This window comes from Nomia melanderi, chromosome 11 (assembly GCF_051020985.1).
Source record: "Nomia melanderi isolate GNS246 chromosome 11, iyNomMela1, whole genome shotgun sequence".
NCBI classification, from domain to species: domain Eukaryota; kingdom Metazoa; phylum Arthropoda; class Insecta; order Hymenoptera; family Halictidae; genus Nomia; species Nomia melanderi.
The window spans coordinates 5,118,699-5,145,723 of NC_135009.1; the positions used below are offsets into that span (position 1 = coordinate 5,118,699).

The window sequence follows — 27,025 nt, forward strand, 5'->3', positions numbered from 1 at the left end:
TTAAAAGTGTACAGTAATGTCTCGTCGTATAAAGTTCCATTTGCAAATAAATCGATTTAGAAAGTTGAGTGCACGAGTGTTTACGTTCAAAGTGGATGTAGAGAGTAGAGAATGGACATGGATGAAATTAAAACTCAATTTTTCTGAGTACAAGCTAAAAGAACATTATTGTTCTATATTATTCATTAATCTTTTTTCTGCGGAGTTATTACATGTCGGGCTGTCAATAATTCAAGAACACCCTGTATGTTCTCTGGTCGAAATCACGAGTTTATTTTGAGAAACCGCGGAGGAATCCGAGACGCGACGGGCGAAACGCGAATTAGCTCAAGTTTCGAGCGAACGAGCTCGATTTAGGGCCATTAACGAGAACTTTGCTGAAGTTTCATTTCCTTTTGATGGAGTAATTTCGCTGGGCAGGATGTGTTTTTAACAGCGGAAGTATCGCTCAAATGGAGTACGCAGTTTGCATTTTCTTATTCTAATCACAAGCCTTTGTTCGTCAAAATTTTAATTGACTTTCGTTTTAATACGTGAGCCGGATAGCCTGGTAAAAATTGAACCGATGCGGACGTGGTTTACCCTTTCGCTACCGGTGTTCTGTCCGCCACGGCACTCCCGTGGATCGTCGAGCAACGAAAATGCACACATTGCGTGAAGAAGAGCGTCAGCGGCCCGATTTAGGCCTTACGACGGTATAAATTTTTTAATGATATTGCAAAAAGAATTTCTTCGAATAATAACAACAACTCTTAGTAACAATAATAATTTTTACCAATTAAAACACTGAAACTGCAAATCCAGAAAGAGATGTGGAATGTGCAAAAGAGTAACTGTAGACGCCCGTCATAGCGAAAAGATTAAAAGAAACTGACCACTCGGCTTTGTCGTAACGGATTATTGAGCTGGGTTGGGAATACATTCAACAGCGTGTAAAGTGTCAGCCGCATCGACAAAGAACGATGTAACCAGATACATTTTTCAATGGACTGTTATTTATGGGGGCGTGCACCAGGTTAGGCTTAAAAGCAGCTATTAAGCCTCGCCTAGCCTTTTTACATTTGTGACATTTACTTCTTCCCATTTTTCTGCTTCCTTTTATAACCCTCCTTCCATTATTCCACTTGAATAAATTAAACCTCTCGTCTAACGTGACGAAAACTCGCTGCACATTATATAAAATCACAAACGAGCCATGACTATCTTGTGTAAATAATCAATTATCGTTTTCAATCATCAGCATTAATATCGATCCGTACATAGCAATTCAAACAGTACGCCGCAAAAAGAATAACTACAAAAAACAGATGTTAGAAAGCAATTCCTCGAGTTTCGCGAAAATTAACATTTCCCTGTGACATCTCGTAAATCCGCCGTCTTCCCGGCGCGAGTCCGATCGAGGGCACCATTCGAGGGCCCTCGAGCGAAGATCTACAGCGTCCGCGGAAGTAGGCTAACGCCCATCGTTTAATACACGAAGATGTAATCTGTGCGACAGCCGAGCATAATGGTCCTCGTTGACCCGTAAAAAAGTCCGTTTCCTATCGTTCGAACACGGGCCAGGCGCTTTGAAAGCACTCCGATTGCCTTCGACGATCGGATTCTCCGGCCGACTGATGTCTGAAAGCCGACTTTTCTTTTGTTCCAGGCGTGTCGCGCGAGGAGAAGCGGGAGAAGCGGCGGCGTTGACAGCGGACGACGACTGCACGTCAGTAGTCGGTGCCATTTCGGATTATCACGGTCCCGGAAGCACGATCGTTTGACGCCTGACGGAATGAGGTCCGTCCCACCCCCTGCATCGTCGCCGTCGACGCAACGAATCGCAGACTCGCCCTCGATCCCCAGTAGAATACGACGAACTGACATTTAACTGGATCGAGAAGTTCGATCGATCACAAATCCGAGGATAATCTCGAACGACCGTGAGGAAGGAGCTTGCTCTAGAAGCGTGGAGATCGCTACGATCTCGAGTTGAGTTATTGCAGTAGGATCATTCAAGTTTAGTTCGAGACTCCAACTGGTCTTGGGACGATCAGTAGTCTTATAGAAAAATAAAAAGAAGATTGGAAGCTAGGTGAAGTAAAAGGATCGTCTATCTTGTAGTCAGCAAGGTCTTAATATTCTCTTCAAGATGAATACCACGACGATGTACACGACGAACGTGAGCGACTACGATGATCCCAAGGTGAGCCAGAACGACTCAATGATCTGTGAGGCGGACATACCAATAGTCTCTCTGGTCAACATCATCCTCTATTCCATTGTCTGCGTCGTTGGACTTCTAGGCAACACCTTAGTGATCTACGTGGTACTGCGGTTCTCAAACATGCAGACTGTGACGAATATGTACATCGTGAATCTGGCGATCGCGGACGAGTGTTTTTTGATAGGTATACCATTCTTAGTCACCACGATGAGCTTACGCAGCTGGATCTTCGGTAAAGTGATGTGCAAGGTGTACATGACCACTACGAGCATCAACCAGTTCACCAGCAGTATATTCCTGTTCATTATGAGCGCGGATCGCTACGTGGCCGTGTGTCATCCGATTTCATCACCGAAGATCCGCACATCGTTCATCTCGAAGATAGTGTCTTTAACTGCTTGGGTGACCAGTGTCCTCTTCATGATCCCTATAATCCTCTATGCGAACTCGATGGAGTCTGAGCAGGGCATCAATTGTAACATCTATTGGTCTGACAACCGGGGCGGTCACACGACCTTTACTCTGTACACTTTCATCCTGGGCTTTGCTATACCGTTGTTCCTCATACTGAACTTCTACTTCCTGGTGATCAGGAAGTTGCAAACGGTTGGGCCGAAGAACAAGTCAAAGGAAAAGAAACGATCGAAGCGCAAGGTGACCAAGATGGTGCTAACTGTGATCACGGTCTACGTATTCTGCTGGCTGCCCTATTGGCTGACACAGGTAGCGCTGATATACACGCCACCTAAACAGTGCCAGAATAAAATCAGCATCACTATATTCTTGCTGGCTGGGTTCCTCAGTTATAGCAACAGCGCGATGAACCCAATTCTCTACGCGTTCCTCAGCGACAATTTCAAGAAGAGCTTCCTGAAGGCGTGCACGTGTGCCGCGGGCAAGGACGTGAATGCTGCGCTGCACATAGAGAACAGCGTGTTCCCGCGAAGAAACAAGGCAAACGCCGAGAGGCTGCAGTCGAACCTGCTTGCTGCGTCAGGCCAATCCAGGCTGGAATTGGAGGACGAGGACGCCGAAAGGTGTCTGATCAGCAAGACGTCCACCACCACGGTGACCATGACCTCGCGGTCAAACATCACCATCGGTAATGATTCTAAAGAACAATCACAGCGGGACAAGGACTCGATGAAAAACGGCGTGCAGCTCACCTTGCTAACACAGGTTTAATGCGGAGGACTATGATCATCGATTGAACTTCGAACGATCCAACGAATCGAAAACGACGGACTGATTACGATGGCTTCTGTGGTCCATCCTCGCCGGATCGAGGGACGAAACTTCTTCAATGGATGTTATTGCTTTTTCTACCGGAATAAACTGACTCCTCAATATCTGATTTACGTTGATAGGGACTTCAGTTTAGTTTCTCTTCAAACATTTTAGTTTTTTTTACATACATTCGATCATACTTTTTACATATTTACACAACATTCAGATTCCACTTGAGTAAGCTAAGTATACATCTGCGGTTTTCAGTATCTTACTAAAACAGAGTTGAATTTTTTAACATAAAATAGAATCGTAAGATCTCTGAGTTTTCATCTACCTATTTGCAATGAACTTCAAAGAAAAACATTTCTCCATTTCTTCTGCAATATCATCCTACGTACGATATCAGTGTCAAACAGTTACCGGTAGGTGAAGTATTAATCCCGATGTCCAAATGAGTTTCATTGAATCCAACGCAAGAAGACGATCGTTTCTCCCGAGACACCGACGTCTACCATATCTCACCATCGAATATCTCGTGGAAAGCACGAAAACCACCCAAAGAGAACAAGTTCTTTCATGGAACGCTCGATGTAGTGGTGCCTCTGTCCATCGAATTTTTCATATATCCCGGAATTGCAAGCCGTGAACAAACCCCCGTCGATCACCTAGCTTTCGCTAAGCGTTGTAAAATCGCGGCTAAGCATTCGGGTTCCTGTATCTGGCCGTTGTAGATCTGTACCTGATAGCGTATCGCGTGAAGATCGCCGGTCGTTCAGTTAAAGAATGACAGAAACTCGGCTACGAGCCGATTCCACGATTCTGCGCGTCGTCCGTGACGCGTGTGCGCCGCCATTACTCTTCGCCGGATGAGAAGCCGACTTAATGGCGCGGCTCCCTGTCGCCCTGACGGCTCTGGACGCGACAGCGGCCCCAGAAGATTTATGAGTTTTCAATGGCGACGAGTGTGTGGCAAAGAACAGGAAGCTGGCTGAAACGGGGAGCACAGTTGGGAAATAACATGGACTTTCGGAAGGAACGTGTTTCGAATTGCTGATAGAGCTATCGCGATTCCCGTTTAAACGACGAGTCATATTTTGAGACGATTCTTGGGCAACTGCTCGGTTGGATAAAGAGGTTGACTACGGGAGTATTTATAAGAATCTTACGAAATTGAAGTAATTTGTTGAGTGGAAGAGAAACTGAAAGTTAAGGACTATTATAGTGATTGCGCTTTTAACCAATTTGCGTTTTATATAATCTAAAGATTTGGAACACTCAGTATATCGACTTATAAATTCGTTTTTATGTCTGAGAAGTTATCTATTTGTGGCTGAGTGTTGCGTGAAAGTATTAATGAATCGCTCGGAAATAATTTGGTCGCTGAATCGAGATTGAATATTATTAAATATTTTCTTATATTATATTGTATTTGGATATTGAAATTTCTATAAATATACTAAGATTATTACCTAGATATGTAGAATTTTCTATATTCGTTAGCATTTTGTTTCATTGGAGAAGGTAAAATTTATCGATTATCGAATATGCGTTCAAGTATTTTCGAGCGGCAATGTACATGCACATTGAAAGTCCATCGAATCGATCGAACATCAATCAACGACACAACAAAAGGGACGAAAACTTGGAAGTGATTGGAGGTAACTGGTTCACAAAAGTGCCAAAGCAGAACTATGTCCATAGTTCTTATACTAATGGGTCCGAATCGTCGATTTGTACCTTCCTACGAATTACATCTGTTAAGGGAACGTTGAGGGAAAAAAGCGAGTAACCATAGCTTAGGTACTCGAGAAAATGCTGGCTCGATTCGCACCCGAGGAAAATCGATCCGGAGAGTCTCGAAGAAGTGGACTCCCACGGGCCTCGCATCTCCAGCGACGTTCTCTTTTATTTTCTTACTTCCTTAACGCTAAAACCGGGGAGGAGGTCGTTTTGACTATTCTAGCTTCCAACACTTCCAAAGGAAATAATTAATTAACGATGAAAGTAATGAACAAAATTAGACACGTGACATCTAAACTATAATATTCTTATAAAAGTATCTATACATAAAACTAAAGCAACCCTCCGTCAAAACGATTCTAAACAGTATAATAATCTTTACTTTACAGTTTCATCAATTTCTCATTTACCAATATCAATTACCGGCGTTTCTATTTTTAATTTCTGCGAATCGAGTGACAACGTCCACGCGGTGTTCCAATTGAGTTCGATGAAATCGAGCAACTAAAGAATTAACGTGACAAATTATAGTCAATTGTCGTGTCAATAGAAAGAAGGAAGGGTGATAGAATGTTTCCTGCAATTGCCAAGTGGAATAATACGACAAGGAGCGAGTAAAATCCGCGAGAGGTATTAAACCACTTTCGCCAGTGGCTCCGGCAGATCTCGAGGAAATAAATGATGGTAATTGTTTGACTGGGAAGGATCCTCCATTCTCAAAACCGAAAACTAGTTTTCGATAAACCACGCGAGGAACGGTCGGCTCTGATTGCTACACTCCGCCTGCATTTGGCTTCCAATCAACACAGCTTTTGAGCCGCGATGAGCCTCTCGTTATGGCATATTCGCTAACCTAAAATTTCTCCGTTCCTGCAGAATTCGTAAGTTCAACACAAGACGCCCGTAAAACGAGAGGCGACGAGTTCGTTGCAAGGCTCCGAACTCCTAATCAAATGTACCTTCTCAAGAATTTTTAAAATTGAAACGACTTTACTGCAAACAAAAAGCAAAAAGAAAATGTCGATTAATAACACAAAGTTTCAAATTATACATTGGTTTACGATACTATTAACGATCATTCATCTTTCTGTTGAAAATGAAATTAATATTTTATTAAAACTAAAATTAAAAATAATACGGAACAGAATGGTTAGTATCTAAAACGGAAAACAATATTTCAAACCCAATATCAGAGAAGTTTCATTGGAAACTGGGAGGCCAGCACTCGCAGAACACATCGGGAACCAAAACATCAATCGAAAAAGCTGTATCACGCGACATGTACCGTCGAAGATGGAATTTATGGTCCGATCGTGCCGGGAACCAACATCCAATGTTCACTGAGTTTAGAGGTTTCAATTCCCAGGCAGTTTCGCCGAGTTCCTAAGGACCCGTCAATGTGGAATCACCTACATGGTTCATCCCATATCGGAAAAATTATTCGAAACAGCCATATCGAATGGTCGCGATCCATCTGGATGAACTATCGTTCCCTAACTCAGTTAGGCGGGCTCCTCTTTTTGTTGCGAGGAAGGCGAGGCTGTTTACACGTGCTCGGCCGTAGCCGCTCGTAAAACGTAACCGAATCGCGTCACGTGCCGCTGCAGTTTGTTTCGGATCGCTAATTTCAGTCCGAACGCGTGCCACCGTAGACCGCGAGACCTACGCTATTATCGTAGTTCCTTTGAAAACTCGCTCGAAATGCGACCACGAGACATTAAATTTCATTTAACGACTTCTCTTTTGAATTCTGTTCGATATATCCATGGAAAACACGAGTCTGGAATAATTAAGATCGCTTCTTTGGAGTTATGGAAGGCGGATATTTATGGTTTCCTCATTGCTGAAAATACTTGAATCTATTTCGACATGAAATTGTTAGTTTTTCGGTTTATCTATTAAGATTTTTGCCAAAGATGATTTAATTTTCTATCTATAGATACATTCAACCGAAGATAAATGGTAAAGTCTCAATTATTAACAGTAAAACTACCGCACCCATCAAAATTATGGGTTTCAGTTCTCTTATCTCCCAATTATTAATACCTTAAAAGTGTAAAATATCCGAAATAAGTTTACAAATAAATAGTTTTACTGGAAAACTGAAAGATGTCTACATTTAGAATTTTTATAAGGATTAGATATTAATCATGCTAAACTTCCAGTAGTTCTTGTTAAGTAATGTGCTGTGATGTGATTTTTTCTTCTGGAAATCATCAAGCTGTTATAAATGATCAAATATTTTTGAATGATAGAAGACATGCCTCTTAAGTTCTTTCTTAAATATTTAGATCAAAACGGATTCACGCTCTGTCCAAAGTTGAAAGAAATTGAAAGTCCTAGATCACTGGCTAGGAAAGATATCGAATAAAGTCCTGTGAAAGTTTGAATTTCGGTATTGATTCTTATCTGATGTAGCATTGAAACTAATCCTTTCTGGGAGCCATTGGCAATGTTATCAGCCACCGCGCGGCTTTATTGGACAATTTAAGCTGGTACCGCGCTGTCGATACCGATAACTAAGCACGCGACCCGCGTTCCCCCGAAGAATTAGATATACCCGATATCTCGCGAGTCGAGAGGTTTCATGAAACGAGTCGGAAGTTTACGGGAACCTTTTGTTTTCTGCTCAGTTGAACCTGAAGTTATTCGCGGGAACGATCTCCTTTCTTTCTGATAAGAGTATTCAAATCGAACATTGAGACTTTGTTTCGTAAGCGAGTTGTAAGAGAAGTTGAATTTACAAAGCGGTTCAACATGTAACAAATCATTGAGTATTTTGTGTTCTAGAGTTTAATCTTAATTCCTTAACACTAAACATACCACAATCGGTCAAATAACCAGTTTTAAAATTTGATTTAAAATTTTTTATTTTTTTTCGTCCAATTTAACTTTCTAACGATTCTTACATTGTCCGGTTAATTACGGTATCAGTTTTTGTCTCTCCTTTTGTTTAAGTTTCTACTAAAAAAATTGCTCGTCCAATTTATTTACCTTTATTTTATAACTAATTCTTTAGCTGGTTAGAGTGGAAATAGTTATATATAAAGTGCTGGTACGTTTAGTGTTAAAACATCTCGACGACTGCATATATTCACGCAAACCTTCAAAATCTATTTATAATATAATATATTCTTCCTTCTAATAATAATATCTTTCTTTTAATAACAATATCTTCACTAAAACGAAAACAGTTCTCGAAAGTCACTTGAAATGTCACAAAAAACCTCTCTGGTTCAACTAGATATCTCTAATGACAATTTAAATCTATATACTGCTCTATCTACGTAATCTCGAGTTACAAGAGAAGTGAAATTCACGAACCGCCCGAACATTCGAGAAAACATCGAAGATTCAATGCAGAGGGCCGGCAAATATTTGACGTTCACATGAACACCAGGGGCCGGGGAGATACAATATCGCTGAGAAGATAATCTCATTCCACTTGGTTCCACAAAGAGTGTATTCTGGGTCGAGCAGCGCGGTAGCCGAGGGAACACAAACACGAGTGCGACTAGGCAAGATCCGAGTACTGGCTGCGTCGGTGAACCGTCGATCACAAGAGGATCCTCGGGGCCGAGCTTACACGGCTACATCATTAACGCAACTTTCTTGGAGTTCGCCGCGGGGCTGCAGCGAGCCAGCTTCTGATTTCAGCCGGGTTTATTGGATTCTTTCCGGGCAACGTGTATACAGAAAGAGCAGGTTCATCCTGCACGCAATTGAATTACTTCTGCCGACGACTGCCTCGCGTGCACATTAAGCAAGCGACTTCATTGTTATGACGACGCGTTGAGCAGCGTTAGCTGAAAATTCGTCAGTTTAATGGGAACGCGAAACCAGGATGTTGATTCCGGAGAATCATGGGGTTAGAGATTCATCCTTTGCGAACGAGGATTTTTATAAGCTCTAATAAATGAAATAGAGAATTGTTGAAAAGCTTTTCTCATGAGAAATTTAATTTCGAACTCTTAAATGCCAGAAGAAAAGAAAATATAGTGTTTTATTGTTGAAGTGATTAAATTCTATGCTTGTAGCCTTAGATTTTACGTAGATTCTGTGATCCCGATTAGTGATTTTGTCAATGAGATTGTGACAGAATTCGAGATCGAAGTTACAGGATATAGACGAATTTTTTGTATGTCGGAAGGATACGGAATCGAAAGAAGACAATTCTAGAAACCGAAGAAATGCAATGTCAAATTGTGTGCAAGAAACTACTGCAAAGGAGAAATCGTACATGGATTCGACAGAAGTCTGAGAAGCTTCACTGTTTTTTGTTGCAACTGTTTTACGTCGCCGGAAGGACAAAGGCAGGAAAATCAGTCAGAAATTCATCTCTGTAATATAACGATGTCGTTTCACGGAAACGACTACGGTTAACATTTCACATTTGGAAGAAAGCTGAAGATAGGACGATGAAACGCTTCGGAGAATTCGCTTTTACTGCGATGAGGCACTCCCGATCGAACATCATCGTAATTTCTTATTTCTTTAACGTTGTTTGTCTACTACCGTCCACGGTTCAACGGCGCGTCTTCCTCGCAAAACGGAACCAATATTATTCTGCGCTCACGTCACTTGCACGTTAAGCATTATTATTGGCATCTGTCGCGGCGAAAATAATATTTTTCAAAAGCTTGCCAACCTGTCCATGAGTTTGTCGAATGTTCGCGAGAGATCGTCGAGTAACGCAATAAGTTCTCCAACGTCCCCGAATATTTCGAAATGAAGTTGGAGGATATTAAACGGAGCTTAAGCGCTCTCGGAAGAACTTGGAGGGTCTTCGAACGTCCCCAAGAGTTTCGAAAACAAGGCGAAAGTCCCTTAAGGACATCTAGGTTCATAACTGATACTAGACTGTTTATAAGGAACCTCATGGATTTCAACAAGATTTTAGAGAACTTTTAAAGATTCACATGGACTTCAAGAACATTCCAAAAGATACCTAATGATTCGCACAGACTCCAAAAACATCTCAGAAAACATCTAAGGATCACGCATCCTGAAAGATCTTCCTCCTTAATAATCCCTGCCATCTTCAAGTTGGTTCCTAGGAGCTCCTAAAAACCCCTTGCATTTCAGGGAAATATCCTGTATTCTCGAGGGTCCCTATGCAATTCAAGAGGATGCAAGAAGTACCTTCGCAATCTCCAAAATCTTTTGAAGGATCTTGAAGGGTTCGTAAACTCTCTGAGAGCAATAAGAGCCCGAGTGGACCTGGGAGATCTGCAAGGACATTTTACTCCATTACTGTCATTATCACGGTACCTTTTATCACAAATAATTTCGTAATTTCAATAACTTCGTCCCTTCGTATCATACTCCAATAATTAATTATCTGAACGCCATTATCTTGCACAATCCCTCCCGACATTTTCTCGTTGTCTAGGCATCAAGCCTCGTCACGAATTGCATCACAGGGTTGACGCGCGCGTACCTACGTATCGATGGCATTCGGTCGTTACGCGGTTAATTGCTTTTACGGCAGCCCTCTTAGAGGGAGGAGAACGAGAAGCGGCTGTTGATGGGTTTGCTTCACTCGCGCGGCCGATATCACGTTAGAGTTAAAATAACGCGGGGAACACAGGGGCGAAATATTGGCAAGGTGTGCCGGCGCGTCGTTACGTCCGTTAAGCGGCGGCTGCCGCGGAATTCGTATTTAATTTCGTTAAACGAAACTGCAATCAAATTTAAATTTTAATGTCCGGGATGCGGCGCGTTACGTCGCGGAACACTGCGGGGGCGGAACGTTTAATCGGCGCGCTTTTATATGGCTGAGAGCGAGACGGGGAACGACGTAATTCCAGCGACGAGGACCGTGTTTAAAGGAATGCCCCGTTCGCTGGAGCCGTTGGCCGTTACTCCACCAAAAGGGCTGATAAGCCGACGCTGCAATTCTCGAAATTTTTTAATTCTCATCCCTTTTTCTGTAATTCCGTCAAACCTAATTTTTGTAAAAAATTATGTTGACATATCTGTTATGAATTTATTACGTTAATAAATTATTCTTTAACACTAAAACTACCAGACGGGTAAAAATTACCCATTCCCGATGTCTTTATTTCGCAATTATTAGAAATTTCTCTGAGAAATTATTAGAGAAATTGATGTAATAATGCGCAAACTGGATGGAAAATCAATTAAAGTCTGAAGAATTGCACTCTTGGAGTATGTCTAGAGGAATTTCAAAAATTCAATTTAACTGCGAGGTAGGTTTGATGTTAAATTCATTAAATTAGTCAATTATTCCTCAAAGTTATTATAACGACAACAATGGAACATCAGTAACGATATTATTTTGAATAAAATAGTGGTAGTATACTACTTTTTTAGTAGAAATAGATTCAAAGTAAAGATGTATACATAGTTGTCTGACAAAGTTTTAATATTTTGTCAGATATTGAAGTAGTCGAACGGCGTATACTACAATTTGCGCCTAATCTGAAAGGGTTATTCGTGTCCGAGCACATTCGTTTTTCTCGTTTCACGTTTATTCCCTCTCCGGCCTATTTATCATTGCAACTTTCATTCATTGTCCTCAGGTTTACGAGACCGTCTCGCCCTTCGGGTGAATTACGAACACTTTCTCGCGTCGAATACGAAATTACGGTATAACGTCCGGCGAAATGCGAGGGTGCTATAATTCTTGGCCCCTGACGGGGAAATTTCATGCGGCGAATGTATAATGCAATTATTTCGTAGATCCTATTCGGAGTGATTATTCTTCCTGTCTATGTTTTCGAGAAAATATATCCTTATTTTACTGAGGAAGATACTTTAACGTCAGCCTTGAAGATACGAACGAAGATAAATAATCGTTTGGAATATTCCAGGGAACAGGAGTATTATATATTCTATACCCAATAGGCTGATGTAGCTAATTCAATTTTACCAAAGTTGATTCGTAGCTGCAAACTTCCCGAGAAAGTGGAAAAAATAATGGAAAATAAATAGAAAGGAGTACTTGCACATCCGCAGAATAGCAGTGCTCAGAACCAGTGATCCATTTCAAAAGATTTCAAACGACACCGCCGAGGCACCCGGCAAAATTGCTCAACCCATACGTTCGAATTCGAAGCCATTACGCGCACAGAAGGTGGTGACTTCGGAAAATGAAGCGAGCGATTTGAAATGTCTTCCGGGAAATAATAAACTCGAGCGATTCCATTCGAGTTCACGGCGCATAAATAAAAGAGCCCGAACTCTCGGTTACCGGGGACCATCGCAGAGTGCAGCCGCCTGTAAACAAAACTCAAAAAGTCAACTGTTCACGTAACAAAAATTGGAAGTTACCAATCTATTGTTAAGTAGTCCCTGCTATGCAAAATAATCTTTATTCCAAAAATTAATGAATTAAATAACTAAACTAACCACTACTTAGCGGGCTCAAAGATTGCCTTACAGACATTCCAGGTTTACCACGTGTTTATATTATTACCTTGTGTTCATTGTTAAATATATTTATTTAGATTTTTAACAATGGAAAACATTCTCCGAAGCCTGTAAATCTGTTTTCATATGATTTTGTGCAAATAAATTCCGGTTCTCTATTCATATAACACTGAAATCAAAATGCAGAATATCCATTGTCATTTAAAAAACTTCAGAATATCGCTATAATGTAAAAAAAATATAACCATCATATGCTTAACTCTATACCTTACAACTTTTGTCCAAAGCATTTCTTTTCTATCGCTTATACTTTTTAAGTTATTGAGTTTTGCCCAGAACGCGAGCGTTTGACTGCACTGTGCGTCGTTTAGAATCAGAATCGTAATCGCAAGTTCCGTTCCTCGGGCTCGGCGACTCGCGGCACATAAATCGCGGAAAACTTGTGCGGTACTGTTCCCAGCCACCGGATAAGATTTACACGACGCGCGTCCGGGATTCGGGAAATTATGCTGCTGGTACAGCGCCAACAATTTTCACGGGACAGGGACATATTTGTCGAGGTACCGGCGCAATGTTTCTCGGAAAAATTTCCGTCCCCAATCCCCGGGTGATTAAACATCTCGCGAGGATGTAAAGTCAGGCGATAATTCTCGGGCGTGATATTAACTGCATTCGACCACTATGAACGTCATCTTAACCCTTTGCATTCGGTTTATTTTCAATGTTGTTGGATGTAAACTTGTGTTTAGTTTTACAGAAATGAATTAAAGTAATTTACAGCTGTAGAATTCAACGTTTTATATTTATTTAATTTATTTTTATTATAATAAGTATATAATTTCTTAATTATAATAAATAAATAATTTCATTGTTATAATCTTTAAAAATGTGGTACTGTTTCAAACAATTTCATGCCGATTGTCAACAATGACATGTGAGTGCAAAGGATTAAAATTCAAAATACTAATTCTTTCAACGATGAATTATTTATTTTCTCAAATAGACGTGTAATTCTTTTTCGTTTTGCTTCAAGTTTTTGTTAGAATATATTATAGATGTATGTGAGCTACGTCTGACCAGTATACACTTGAATGTTTGTTTTATTGCGTGCAGAATGAAAGTCATTTGAAACTAAATTCCATTAGTTAACAGATTAACACGTTCGCGGATAGTAAAAATTTCAATGAACTGCAAAAATAGACAGTACTGAAATGCAGTACTCTAAGGATTAAAGTGCATAGTAATTGAAAAAAATTTAATCCACATAGAATTAAATGCGATAAAGTATCTTATAAATTTTAATGTTACATCACAATGAAAATGAATGTTATAGCATTCACGTCTGCGAACGTTTTAACAACTCGCAAAACGTGTTCTCGCTACGAAGATGAACGAGCTTGACGATACATAATTCTCGGAGACGCTGCGCGAAAGAAAATTAGCCGGGGAGCTTCCTCTTTTAATCAGAATTGAATTTTCCGACGAGACGCGCGACAGTTAGCCAACTCCTTAACGAACGTCCATCGGGAGCGAAAACGTTAATGCTTCGATGGAACGATGGTAAAAACTGGAAATATCGAGGCAATCATGCAAAAAGAAAGACGATCGTTTGGGTCCAGCGTTCTTCGAACGCTCGCGCGAATTTCCATTGATCAGGCGGCCTGGTTTACCATTCCGGAGGAGGAACCAATCACGAGAGAGCTCGTCACAGTTCACCGACGATTAATTCCCATCGGGTTTTGCTTCACGCACGGTTCAACGAATATTTCTTATTCTTCTTGTTCAGGTTAGAAATTGCCTGAAATTGAAAGACAATAGCTGACGAAAAGGAACCGGAGAAAAAGGGACCAGAAATTGATCGAGAGACGATCCCTCCCATGCGGGAAAGAATTCTCGGAACGTTTCCCTTGCGGCTGCGTTTAACTCGCGTACCCTTTGCGCGGTATATCAAATTCTTCTCGATACCAGCAAGTGTTGAACGGGTGAAGCAAACTTTCGTGTAACGTGTCATTCGATGATATTGAAATTGTTCTCAATTTAAGGGAAACTGCTGCTTTGAAATAAATTAGTATCCGATTTAAAAAACGGTATTTGTGTGTTATGTACGCGACGAATTCTTCGGTTGAAAGATCTTCTAAGTTGAGAAGCCCATAAAGCTCGTCTGTTTTAAGTATTATGAAAGGATCTCGGAGGGTGCTGGTAGTTCTGAAAGAAATCCAAGAGATCTTCAAGGATCTGCATGGATTACAAGCGTATCCAAGCAGGCACTCAAGGATCACCGTGCTTTCTAAGGAGATTCATTTGTCTATAAGGAAGCTAAAGTCTCTAAGGTGTCTTTAAGGTCTCCAGGATCGAAGTGAATCTTAGAGGACTCTTAAAGACTCCTGTGGATTTCAAGAAAATCCCAGAGAATTCTTAAACAGTAAGTAATTGATATTGTTCCTTCATTATTTTTTATCACCCTTTTTAGAAAAGATGAAATTGATCTAAATGCGATACTTTCTCTCTATCGCGTTTTAAAGGGTACAAAGTAAATAATAATTGTAAGGAGCTAAATTAAGTCAATCATTGCAAAATTTTTTCGACACCGAACACTCAAATGATGTGTCAAATTTAAAATGTAATCATTCTTTATTCTCTGTCGAGTTCTAAAGGATGCGAAATAAACAATAATTCGAAGGTGTCAAACCAACCAAACCATTGGAAAATGATTTATCCGGCGTAAAACACACAAATGGCGCGTCAGACCGTCCCACCAGCCGGTTTCCTAAACCGTGAAACAAACCGAACTTCGCAGCAAATGTACACGTAACCACGGATATCGTGAACTCACTTGCCGCCGAGCAAAGAGACGCCAGACGAAGCCGCTGGATCCGGAATCGACCTAATTCGAGGATTTCTGAATCAGTGGGCTTCAATCAGGCAACGAAAACTCGTGTCTCAGCGAGACGCACAGGCACTGCTACTAAAGCTCGAGAAAATATTTGCGGAAATGGGATTTTCTTCGATCGTAGAACCATCCAATCACGAACGATAGTATTTGACTTCGCCTAGAGGATCTTCGAATCATTATAGTCCAATCTGAATTCACGACTGTTGGGTTGCGGAGATGTAGCACGAAATTTAGGAACGAAACACTATGCTTTTCCATTACTGAGACAAAACGGATGATGGTTACAGCGCATAACATTGATTTCTTACACTAATTAATATAAATTATATTAGACATCTCAATTGAAGCGTCAAATTCTTCCGAAAACTTCATATATCAATTCTCTATTCACATTAAGCACTACATTATCACTTCATAAAATTTTGTGTTGCAGAAATAAATTAAACTTCGCACTCATATTTTCCCGAAACGCAGGACCAAAACCCAGAAAATCTCGTAGTTAAAATCCATCCCAATCTCAGCCAATCTTAATCCCATTGAAACTCCATTTCGACCGCACACAATATTCTTGCATGCATACACGCTTATTAGCATACATTCCATCAGTAATTCGTATTTCGCGTGATTCGATCGAAGAATGCGTGGCGGCCCCGCTCCGAACACAGTCAAGAAAGCCAACGGGATCCGGCCCGATCGATTCACGATAATCGCGCGGAAACAGGATTTGCCATTCCCGTTTTCGTGTGCGGCACGGCGGGTGACCGGCCACGAATCGGCTGCAACAAATTCGCGGGCCAGCGGTTGTGTAATCGGGGTTACACAGCCGCAAAATTGCCGAACGGCCGGTAATTGCCAAACGACCGTGCTCATCACCTATTCAACAACCGTGCCCAACGTTAATCGGATAAACTCGTCCGGCCCGCAGGTGTGACGCTTAACAAGATCATTTGGTAGCGATACAGTTTACCCCTTCGTCGCCAGAAACTCGATTCTTGGAATTGTTTTTCTTATCCCAAGAGACTCGAAGTGTCCGCGAACGAAAAGTGTTTTCCAAAGCTTTCCGTTCTCCGCCAATCATTCTCCAGGGCGTTAAAACACCGTTCCCGTTTCGAGAAGAATGGCGCCTCTTAAGTTTACTTCCGCGCAAGCCGTTTTTCCCGGCGGAATCGAAGGAAAACGAATTTCCTGGCACCTTGGTAGCCAGTCGCACTACGCGAACGGCCATCCCGTCGACGCCGGTAACGACCTGTAAATAACGGACACCGTTTCACGGCGTGGAATTCATTTTGCTCGCGACACAGAACGGATTCCAGTGGCGAAGAGTGGCTTTCGTAAAACTATCAATCCATCCGCGACGCTTTTAATGAACCGATGGACGAGAGGCTGCCTCCTAGCGCAGCCCGAAAGCTCCTCGTGTGCGAACGATCGATTTCCAATAGACGTTCGTCACCCGATGATCCTAATGAAACCTCTGTCAAGGTCGCGTCCACTAGAGCGAAGATCTCGCGGGATGAAGTGGCTGAGATAGAGCGTTGAGGGAAGAGAAAGTGTGGCAGATAAAATCCGTGGCTATGAATTAGAATGCGAGTCATTTATTGTGCACAAATTTCATATTAAATATCAATTTAAATATCAATTGTTGTTGATTTGAATTGAAATTTATCGACGAAGTTTGGAAATGTTTTCTTCTTGATATATTTTTCAGTAAAACTGATGTGCTAAGGATAAAATCCTCGTACTAATACATGCATGTTCAGTTTTTCTTTATTTCTGCACAAATGATAATAAAGTTACACAACGTTTATAGATTTAGGTATTCTTGTAACTGGTTGAAAAAAAGACATTTTCGATATTTAAATATCAACTGATCATTCAGTTGTCTAATGGAATAGGATCAGTTTACTAAAACAAAAACAACGACGCTTCTAAACATTGCAACCGTCTCACTGCTGCAACACAAACAAAGAACACGTGCTCCCGCCAAATTGAATGAATAAAATACCTCCAAGTAATATAGCATTCCGCCATAAACTGCGAGCGGAAACAAGTTCGCGACGCCGGGTCGAGAGATAACATGTTTTGCGCGCAGTTCCCGAAGTTTTCGCATTCGAAATTATTTATCCAAGAGCATCGAGCGTTGATAAATTGTCGCGTGCCGTTTCCTCTCGCTTGTAGATTGCCTCACCAGCCCCGTCCCCGTCGGTCTTGCGATGCAAATGGCGGTTTCCGGCAGTCACCGTGCACGTCGGAAGCTCTAGCTGAATTTCTGAATGGAGGATCGCTGGTTTCGCGCAAGAACCTTGGGATTTATGTGCGGAAACGCGCCGGCGTGTCTCGAAAACTTGGAGCTTCCCTCTTCTTCCGATTTTTGTAGGTCACGAGTGAATCGCTACTCCAACATATAAAAAGGTAGTTTGATCGCTGCGAAAACATCATCCACGAAAATATTACTCCTTCTCCAGTCAAAGAAAGAATTTTATTGGCGAATATTTTTGTGACGAGTAGCTAAAACTGTTTATAAAAGTGTCACGCGGTACGTAAATCGAATATACACCGCAAAATAATCTATTTGTATTATCTGACATTATTGTATTGCCAGAGCCATTTCGGGGACATAAAAGAACATGAAACAAAGTTACCAGTAATTTTTACAAAACACTGGTTATTTATATCGTAAAAGAACATAAAACAAAGTTACCAACAATTGTTATAAAACGCTGGTTACATCTATTCTATACACGTCCCAGTAACAAAAAATTCAAAAGAAAACTCTTTCATGTTACTCTTGATTATGCTCTTAATCCGAGTCAGTATTAATATCATTCTCCACAGGAAATTTCCGCCGCGAGTGCGACTCGGACAAAAAACCGTTCCCATCCCCCGAACGGGATTTCTAGTTCGTATAATGCATTCGCGTCCATCCAGTTCCACGGCGACGCGAGTCGGTCAATGGAAGCACTCTTATTTACTTCATCCGTTTTCCAATTAATCGGAATCCACGATCAGCAAGTATCATATCTGGCGCTCTCATAACATCGACTCGACCTAGATCCCATTCGAACGTTGGATTCCTCGCGAACGGTTTCATTCACGATGCCTCGGACGCGCCAATTAAACGATTAATCCGATGCTCGCAGGTGCGTGATTGATTCCCGCAAGGGATCGCGACGTTATCGGGAACAGAAGTGCCAGCGTCGACGGTATTTCCCTCGCTCGACCGGGACCCTCGAAATTCTCGCCACATTTCCCGCGCAAGGCGAACTCCCTAGGAATCCCCGCGAAGGAATGCGAATGCACCGCGACCGGGATGCGCCACGGATTCCCGGGATTCCATGCTTCCGGCGGCACGATTTCACACTCGTAGGCCTCGCGGCGGACTTATGTTGGCTTGACACCGAAGAAACCTGATTTGCCTAATCTTTTCGCGGAATTCCGACTAATGTCTTCATCTTGTTCTTTTGCGTGGGAGATGGGAAGAATGAATTTGGCGAAAGTGGATGGATAATTGAATGAGTGTTTGGAAGAAAAATATTATGTTTCGTTACAGCGAAAGGTAAATGCGATTCGTTACTCACTGCAGTGGTTGAGAGATTAGGAAATAAAGAATGGTGAGAAAGTAATGTGTTAAATGTAACTTACAGAATAAATATTATTAATTTTGATTATTGTATAACTATTTTTTAATGGATTATGTAATTAATAATATTAATTATTAATTTTACTGATAATATGAAATTGTTATGTCTAACAATTTTGAAACATTTTTTCTGAGGAAATATCTTTAGAAGAATTTCTGATGTAGATTCAATTTCAATTCAATCTTTTAATTTGATAAATTTTAGTAACTGTGAGGATTTAAACTATTATATTTTGTTAATAATTGTACGTCACGAGAAATGGAGACTTAAGAGATAAAAGGTTGGTCATTGATAATATGGAAATAATATTTCATATTTGGATCTCGACTGCTATCTGCGTAGACCTATTAATTATCTACAACGGACTCTCCCGCCGTAAGTAATTCTATCGGATTGACCGAAAAGTTATTTGATATTTATCAAGAAAGTTCAAGCAGGAGTTTCGCTGTATTCAATTAAACTTTACTAAACTGCGCTACCGGAAGAGAGTTCGGTATCTGTCATCGAATCGATGGAAACGCAGATATGTTCGTTAAGTCAGCGAACTTAAGTAATTATAAAGAATTGTATTAATTTATAAAAGTTGATGTGAAAAACTTTGAATACGTATTTCTGAAAATATTAGCTTCTTTAATACAAAGTTTGTCACACTGTAGAATTTTATTAAATATCTGCAAGTAGTTCCAATCTTTCTTTCATGTATAAACCATTTTACCATTTTGTAGCGTGATAATTCGAAATTGAATTGATTACATCATTAAGAAAAAAACATCAAGGCTTATTAGTCAACCGGATAGACACAACGATATAAATGTAAGAATGTCGCTGATCGAGATACGAATATAGGAATAAATAATTGCAACAAAAAAATTTCCTTTGATTCCACGATTCGCATAATTTTGTATAATCTTAACTTCAACCCACGCGCCGATCAACTTCATCGATCACGTGTATTGTACGTGGAGACTCGTACGCGTGTTTCATTGTAATCGAGTGACTGGAACGACATCGACTATTCAAGTAATTATTCTAGACGTAATTAAATATAAGCATTGTAACATTGAGCGTCGCCTTCTCACCCAGCGATCTCACTGGAGAATAAATCTTGCGTCGATTGCGAGGGCGTGTTGCACAAGACACGTCGTTATATGAATCTTAGATGGTATTGGATTCAATTGTACGCGCGAATCGTTTTAATTATATCTTGTACAGCACCGGCGGAACGCGCGTGAAGATAAGCGACCGATGCGACGCGAAACAAAAGAAACGAAAATAACGTGAGCGAATATCGAGTCGCGACCGGCCAATCTGAACGTTTGTAAATATACCTCGATGTTCCCTGTACGAGACTAAACATCTACTTCCATGTGTTAATTACTTTTAACTGAGGTGTGGTATATACAATTACAATTAGTTTGTCCCAGCTCGTTCCGATTACTTTCACAATCGACCCTCCAGCGACGAGTGGCAGTTCCATCTCGCGTTTCGCAGAAAGTTCTTATATTTCCTTCGATTTTTCTCTAGTGGGGACGCAATCATTCACAGGTAAGTACATTAAGTTTCGATCTTTGTTTAAATGTTATTCGCCGTACCTGCGACAATTTCACAGAAATCACACGATTTACTTAGAGAAATAGAAACTAGAAATTTCAGACTCATCTCGGAGGTTACTACCTTAGTTTTCTCAAAATTAGATTTTTAAGTATACATAAAGAATTTCATGAATAACACCGACCGCGAGTTTGCATTAAAATTTAATGGATATAACATTTATATGCGCAAACTTACGACGCAAAACTTTGCGTTACAAAATAGGTATGCTCTTTTAACGATGCAGTGAAGGAGGTATGAAAAAGTGCATCAAAATCTCGGGCACTTTACAGAAATTCTAATAAGACTGTCGAACGATCAGCGTTCACCTTAATACATATAACTCCGTTCTTTTCGAAAAAAAGTAAAATTGTTATCCTTTGAGTGAACTTTCTTTGAATTTTCGAGGCAAAAGCATCAATTCACAGGTGAGTGTTTTTCACAATGCACTGAAGAGAAAGAAGAATAGACGAGATTCTGATTCGCCAATCGAAGAGAGCAACGTTAACCTTAATGCAATGAAATTGAGCTCCTTTTAGCATCTACTTCGTTGCCGCGTCCCTTTTCGCTCACGAGGCCGATTTCCTTTAAAAACTTCGAAACGAGATATTTCGAGGCAGTCGGAGAAATCGCTAAGTTTCCACGATGAAAGGAGTATTGGCCAAGAAATACCCGCCCTTCTTCTTTATCGATACATTTTTTAACCAATATGAAACGCCACACGGAATTTTCACAGCGCGGCAATATTCCTCGCGTTACTTTCCTGCCGTTTATATTTGTATAAGAGGCAATACGGCTTGGCGCAATAGGATTCCCCGGGTTTCCTCGAAGCGGGGGCGGGCAAATGCAATTGTTTTGTTTCCAGATATTCAAATGACGTTGCAGAATAGGAAGCCGATACCGCGCCAAGAGAACGGAAGCGAATTCAGCCATGCAGGAAAAGAGTCTAACTAATAAAAATGTTCAAAACATGTTGGCGATCAATGTTATAAAGTTCTTTACATTCTTACTGTTTCCTTGCTTTCTGAGATTTTGCTTCTTCGATTTTTAGTGGTACCTTAGTTCTTAGTACACCCTCAACTTTTCTAGTGTTACAGTTAATATGTATAAATATTCACGTATGAATAGAGAAATACTTATACAATTATATATTTCTTAATAGTTTGTGCCATTTACCAGTAGTGAGAGACGCATAACTTTGCGTTGGGACTCTGTCTTCTGGAAATGGGCTTTAACTATTCAAACAGCAACCATTTTTGTATTTTTCTTGTATATACGTTGAATACATTAATAAAATTTCATTTTTTAAACATAATAAATGTACACTCCTCCAAGAAATTAAAGAATCACTACATTGTAATTGAAAAATGACCGATTTTTGAACACTTGTAATATTATAATAAGAAATCGCACAACATTCTGCTTACGTTCACAATAAAGTATAAAGCTTCCACTTTCACTTGCATAAGCAATTGTTTTCTACGATATTTTTGCTTTACATAACAGGTAGGAAAGTAAACGTACTTCTTCATTTCCAAAATTTTACGCTTGACACTCAAAATGTAAAAAGTCTGCAGTTTCATAATGAAGAAACATCGCGTAAAATGCAAATGAGCAGAAAAATACATTTTGCATTAATCTCGAATTAAAAAATCTGGAAGTCAAAATGGCATACACCAACGAAACAACATGCTCGTCTCTGATTCCCAACAGTAGCAATGGGTTTGCGCCTGTTGGAAAAAGGGAGTCGACATTATTCCGAGCGACTAGCCTGCTTTTCGGCGCGTATAATTAATTGCTCGGTTGCCGTGCGTGGAACACATCCGCTTTGCCGCGAGTTTAATCAGACAAAAGCACGCTTTTAAACGTAATTACACGCGGCGCATAGCCACTCGCTCGCGCGCGCGTGCCAGCACCGGAATTGTAGCCGATATTAATCCACTCCTCTCCATCGATCAGCTTCTTGCGTCGTTCCATTGTGTCATGGGCTAATTAAAAGGCTGCTTTCCATTCTGTGGCAGGACTGGCGCATAGTGATCTAGATTGTCGGATTAGGAAGAAACAATTCCAAAATCATTCCCTTATTGATCGCGATACTATTTTCTATGTATTTCTGCGTCTTACATTGAACGTAACTAAACTCGAATCCATAAAATTATAGCAATTTTATGGTGAGATTATTATATAATTGAATTATAAACGTTTATACACCATGTGCCATAATCTAAAAAGCAATTTATTGAGTTTGAGAATAACCAAGAATATGAAGAATCTAGATCTGTATCTGTACTTAGTTTATGAATGTTTTGTTTATGTTTACTACCTCATCTCATTAGATATACTGTACTGAATCAAACATACATGTCATTAAAAAAAATTAAGATCTTAAGTTTTTATTAAAAAAAACAATCATGTATAATAGTTGCAATTTGTATGAAAGTAAATACTAATTAACCTTTGTTGCAAACATTTTTTCGTAGGATTATTAGAAATGCCTACAAAACGATAGAAACTCAAACGATACACTCTGTAGATCATTGTGCGCAGATCCATCTCACCCGTGAACGTCGCACCTCGTCCACGTTTTTCGAATTCGTCGTTGACGACACGCCCCTCGCTGTCGCGTCTGTTCTCCTCTTTAATAAGTTTAATTAGGAAGCCGCCTAACTCGCGGTGCCCGGCGAATTTCATGACGAAGCTGGAAGTTCCTGGCCGTATACCGGCGAGGCCTGAACTCGCTTATTAAACCGTCAAACTTTGTTCGCGAACAAAAACGTATTCCGTCCGGCGAAGTCTCGAATAAAGTTGATATTAGCAGTCGGGAAGAAATCCAGGGATTTCGAGGGCGATATGAAGCAGCCCCGTAACATCCATCGTCCCCTCGCCTCGACGACAGGAGCGAGGAGATGAAAGAAGCGGGAAACAAGGAGCGACGCGCAATCTGGCGCGATTACACGCTAAAGATTCACAACGACACGAGGACAATCTTCCCGGCCATGATTTTCATTGTATTAACCGGGAGCGGCTGACAGCCTAGCGCGGATCGACTTTCGATCGAACACGCGACGTGACGCGCGTTTCAACGACGGCGAAATTTCGCCACGGTAATACGACTCGCACATCATTTGCTAACCGATTTTCAATGTTAGACAGCGTTCGCAGAGTCAAACAAGTTCGTTACCCGCGAGAGAATATTCTCACGAAAATTGCTTCTCCTTCTTCCGTTACCGAAGATAAGTATTTCACTTTTATTTGGAAATATCGGTGATTTAAAGGTTTTACCTTTAACGTACTGGCAACTTTAATGACCATGTACTTTAAATATATAATAAGCTTATTGCTTTAATCCTTATTGAAAAATCGAGGGTTAATTAATTACGTTTCCGTCAAACGAACAGATGCCAGTTTCGTAATTTACATTTACTTTCCTCTAGATAAATTACTTTCATGTTTCGCCCATCGTTTCCCAGTTTGTCGTGCAACGCTGTCGATATCCGCGTTCACAAGCGGCGCCGTAAAATCGAGCGAAATAATAACGGTTCGTAAAGCGGCGGTGGCTTTTAAAAATCCTCGGAACTTATCCATATTAATTTTTTTACGGTGTAAATTCTCTTCCCGCCGCGATAAAACCGGTGGATCGTAAAAGGACAGAGGGAGGCCGGGTTTTAGAGGAGGATCGCCCGATCGAAACGCTTTCTCAACGGTGAAAGAAGTAATAAAAGATCCGGCGCTAGCCGATCCAGGAAACCGTTCGCGTAAAGGGCACCGTTAAGCTATCCCGAGCACGAGCTTTTGAAAATGCGGGGGCCACCCCAGGAAATCCTGAAACCTCCATCCATTCCGGAAGTCGTAGCGTCGCTTCCTTACAATTCTTCAAACGAGGGAGTCTCTAAGAAAAATCTATCCAAACGGAAGTTCCCCTAGCTAACAGCGCAAGATACCGCGAAAGGGACGATTAATTTCTTCGTTCACTTTCTTGCCGAATTACCCGCAGAAATCGATCACACGTCTTCTCCTTTCCCTTTCTCTTTATCTTTCGAAAGTTACGTAAAAGGGGATGAAGTGAAACAGAGTAAAGGAGGGTCGGTCGGCGCGGCAAAAACGAGATAATGAGGCCTGGTCCGTGAGCCTAGCCTCTCCTCCTGAGAGAGGGAGCTTCTTCGTGGCTGAAGAAGGGTCACGATCGCTTTTTCGTCAAGGCAAGAATGTTTCGAGGGTTGGGTACGAGTATTGATTTCCAATTACCCGCCACCAGCCACCGCCGGCCGCATCCCGTCCTGTCAGGGGTCGCGGAGGCCGACTAGTCGATGGGACGAATCGAATAGAGAAAGAGGGTATGCATAATTAATTAACGAGTCTCACCTCGTCCGCTAATTTGCCGTGACCGCGCGCCCCGCAGAGGCTTTCTAATTGCGACCGTCGTTCAACCGTCGAACGGGGGCGCTGCTCGAAAAATCCAGCGGCTTCCCTCGTCGAGGAGACTCTCTCTAATTACAAGTTATCGCTATAGATATTCGTTTAAACAATTATATTCACCCCATTTCGCTCGAAGGTTTGACACAAATCGGTCTAATTTTCGGGGATAGTTTACTGGCTCACGCGATGGACATTAAAAGTGGACGACGCTTGCTTGTGTGTACTGACGGGATTAGGGTTAAGGGGGTAGAAGAGAAGCATGGGAAATAATGGGTGGAATTGCGGTAAAGGGAAACGAGACGAAGTGATTCCTTGGAATACCTCTCAGGTCGTCGCTAATGTTCTGGCAATGTTCTGAAATATTCAGTTTGCTTGTGAGAAATTTTTTAGTGCTATTTCGTTTTAGAGAAGCTTTTTCGAAACGATTTTTGTTGGAGATTTTTCTTGGTCTCCAAGATGGAACCATTGTCCTCAATGTTTAGTTACCACAGATACTATATTTTTCATTTCCTGTAACAATCCTGTCCACAAATGGCTCATACTTATTCTTCCAAAAGAGAAATATAACTTCCAAAAATATTTTCCTTAGCAACCAGAATAAACTTAATAAAAATTAGATTCAACTTCGGAAAAAGGCATTTTACTATTTTATTGTGCAGCTTCTATTGTGCTGCTTATAGTCTGTCCGGGTATTATTTAGCATTTAGATCGTGCTCGTTTGTCCTTTCTAAACCACACACGCGTGAAAGCACAGTCGCAGGAATAATTCAAAACGATCGATCGGCCCCGACCGACCGTGAATCCCGCGGTCCCCGACGAAAAAGAGCGGATTTAATCCCGGCATCTCTTATTAGATTCGTTATCGGCGGGCCGGCGTTTGATATCGCGCGCGTGATATGCCTCCCGGCAATTATCACTTTCGCAGACCGTCGATCGATTCCGCGGGTCCCATTGGAACCGTGCCGCAAATAGAACTTCGGAGAACGCCGCGATGCATTGCGTTATGCAAATTAGAGCTTATCACGCGTCCACTGTTTTCCCGTCCCTCCGCCACCCTAGGTATTTCCCGTTTCTTTTCCCCGTTTCCGGCCGTTCCGATCCTGTATTGCATTAAATGATAAGCCCGATTGCATCGAATAAGGAAAAATGGGTCGGGAACATGACGTTTCCACGCTGATGGATCATTATTTCGCAGAACGCTACACTGTTGGGCAGAAGTTATTCAATCTAAATAAGATTAACGAATACATTCAATTAATCGTTATTTGCGAATAACGGGTAATTAATTTATTCATCATTCATAGGGAATGATTATTCATCACCTTTTATTTGCTGGTTTGAATAAATGTTGTCCAACTCTACATATGATAATATAAAAAACCTAAATGGTAATGTTTTCTTATCAGCTGAATTTGTAAATGCAAATAAGAAATAATGAATAGTAAATAACGAATAAAGGTTCCCCACACAAATAACGAGTGAGTTAAATAATGACATAACCGGATGGCGAATAATTATTTATTGCTTACTGTTATTTAAATAAAGTTTTATTCGAATAATGTCCAACATTGGAATGCTAATGAAGCTATGCGATTTAAAGGAAATTTAGTCGCGGATGTTGAGTCAGGGATTTTCGTATGGACATTGCGATATAATCCAATTAATTATGATCATTAATATAGTGATGTTATGTAATTATTAAATAACTGGGAATTATAAAATTATTTTTGAAAGTAATTTGCTAGGTTTAAATGAAGATGTTTTTATCAGTTAATATATATTTTATTTCCTCGAAGCGTGCTATCGAGTTTAATCTGAACCACGTACGAGAAAATAGGGGAGTAGGAGTCCATGGCATGCAGCGGGACCGGTGGCGCCATCTTTCTCTGGCGTAGTAAACATTCTTCTATTATCAAT

General features: G+C 40.9%; 1 protein-coding gene and 1 long non-coding RNA gene across 6 annotated transcripts in view; one reads left to right on the plus strand and one right to left on the minus strand.

Annotated features, from left to right (window-relative positions):
* LOC116435196 (somatostatin receptor type 2) overlaps window positions 1-21,703 on the plus strand; it is a 127,809-nt gene extending 106,106 nt beyond the window's left edge. For 4 of the 5 annotated variants that reach the window (XM_076372186.1, XM_031994517.2, XM_031994515.2 and 1 more), the window contains one exon: window positions 1,649-20,757. In XM_076372186.1, the coding sequence (XP_076228301.1) occupies window positions 2,132-3,391 (1,260 nt within the window). In that variant the 5' untranslated portion in view covers window positions 1,649-2,131 and the 3' untranslated portion in view covers window positions 3,392-20,757. Of the gene's footprint in view, window positions 1-1,648; window positions 20,758-21,557 lie in introns of those variants that run through there. The other variant, XR_012999723.1, reaches the window with a different exon arrangement.
* Window positions 1-27,025, minus strand: part of LOC143175089 (uncharacterized) — a 199,028-nt gene that overhangs the window by 124,324 nt on the left and 47,679 nt on the right. The window lies entirely within an intron of this gene.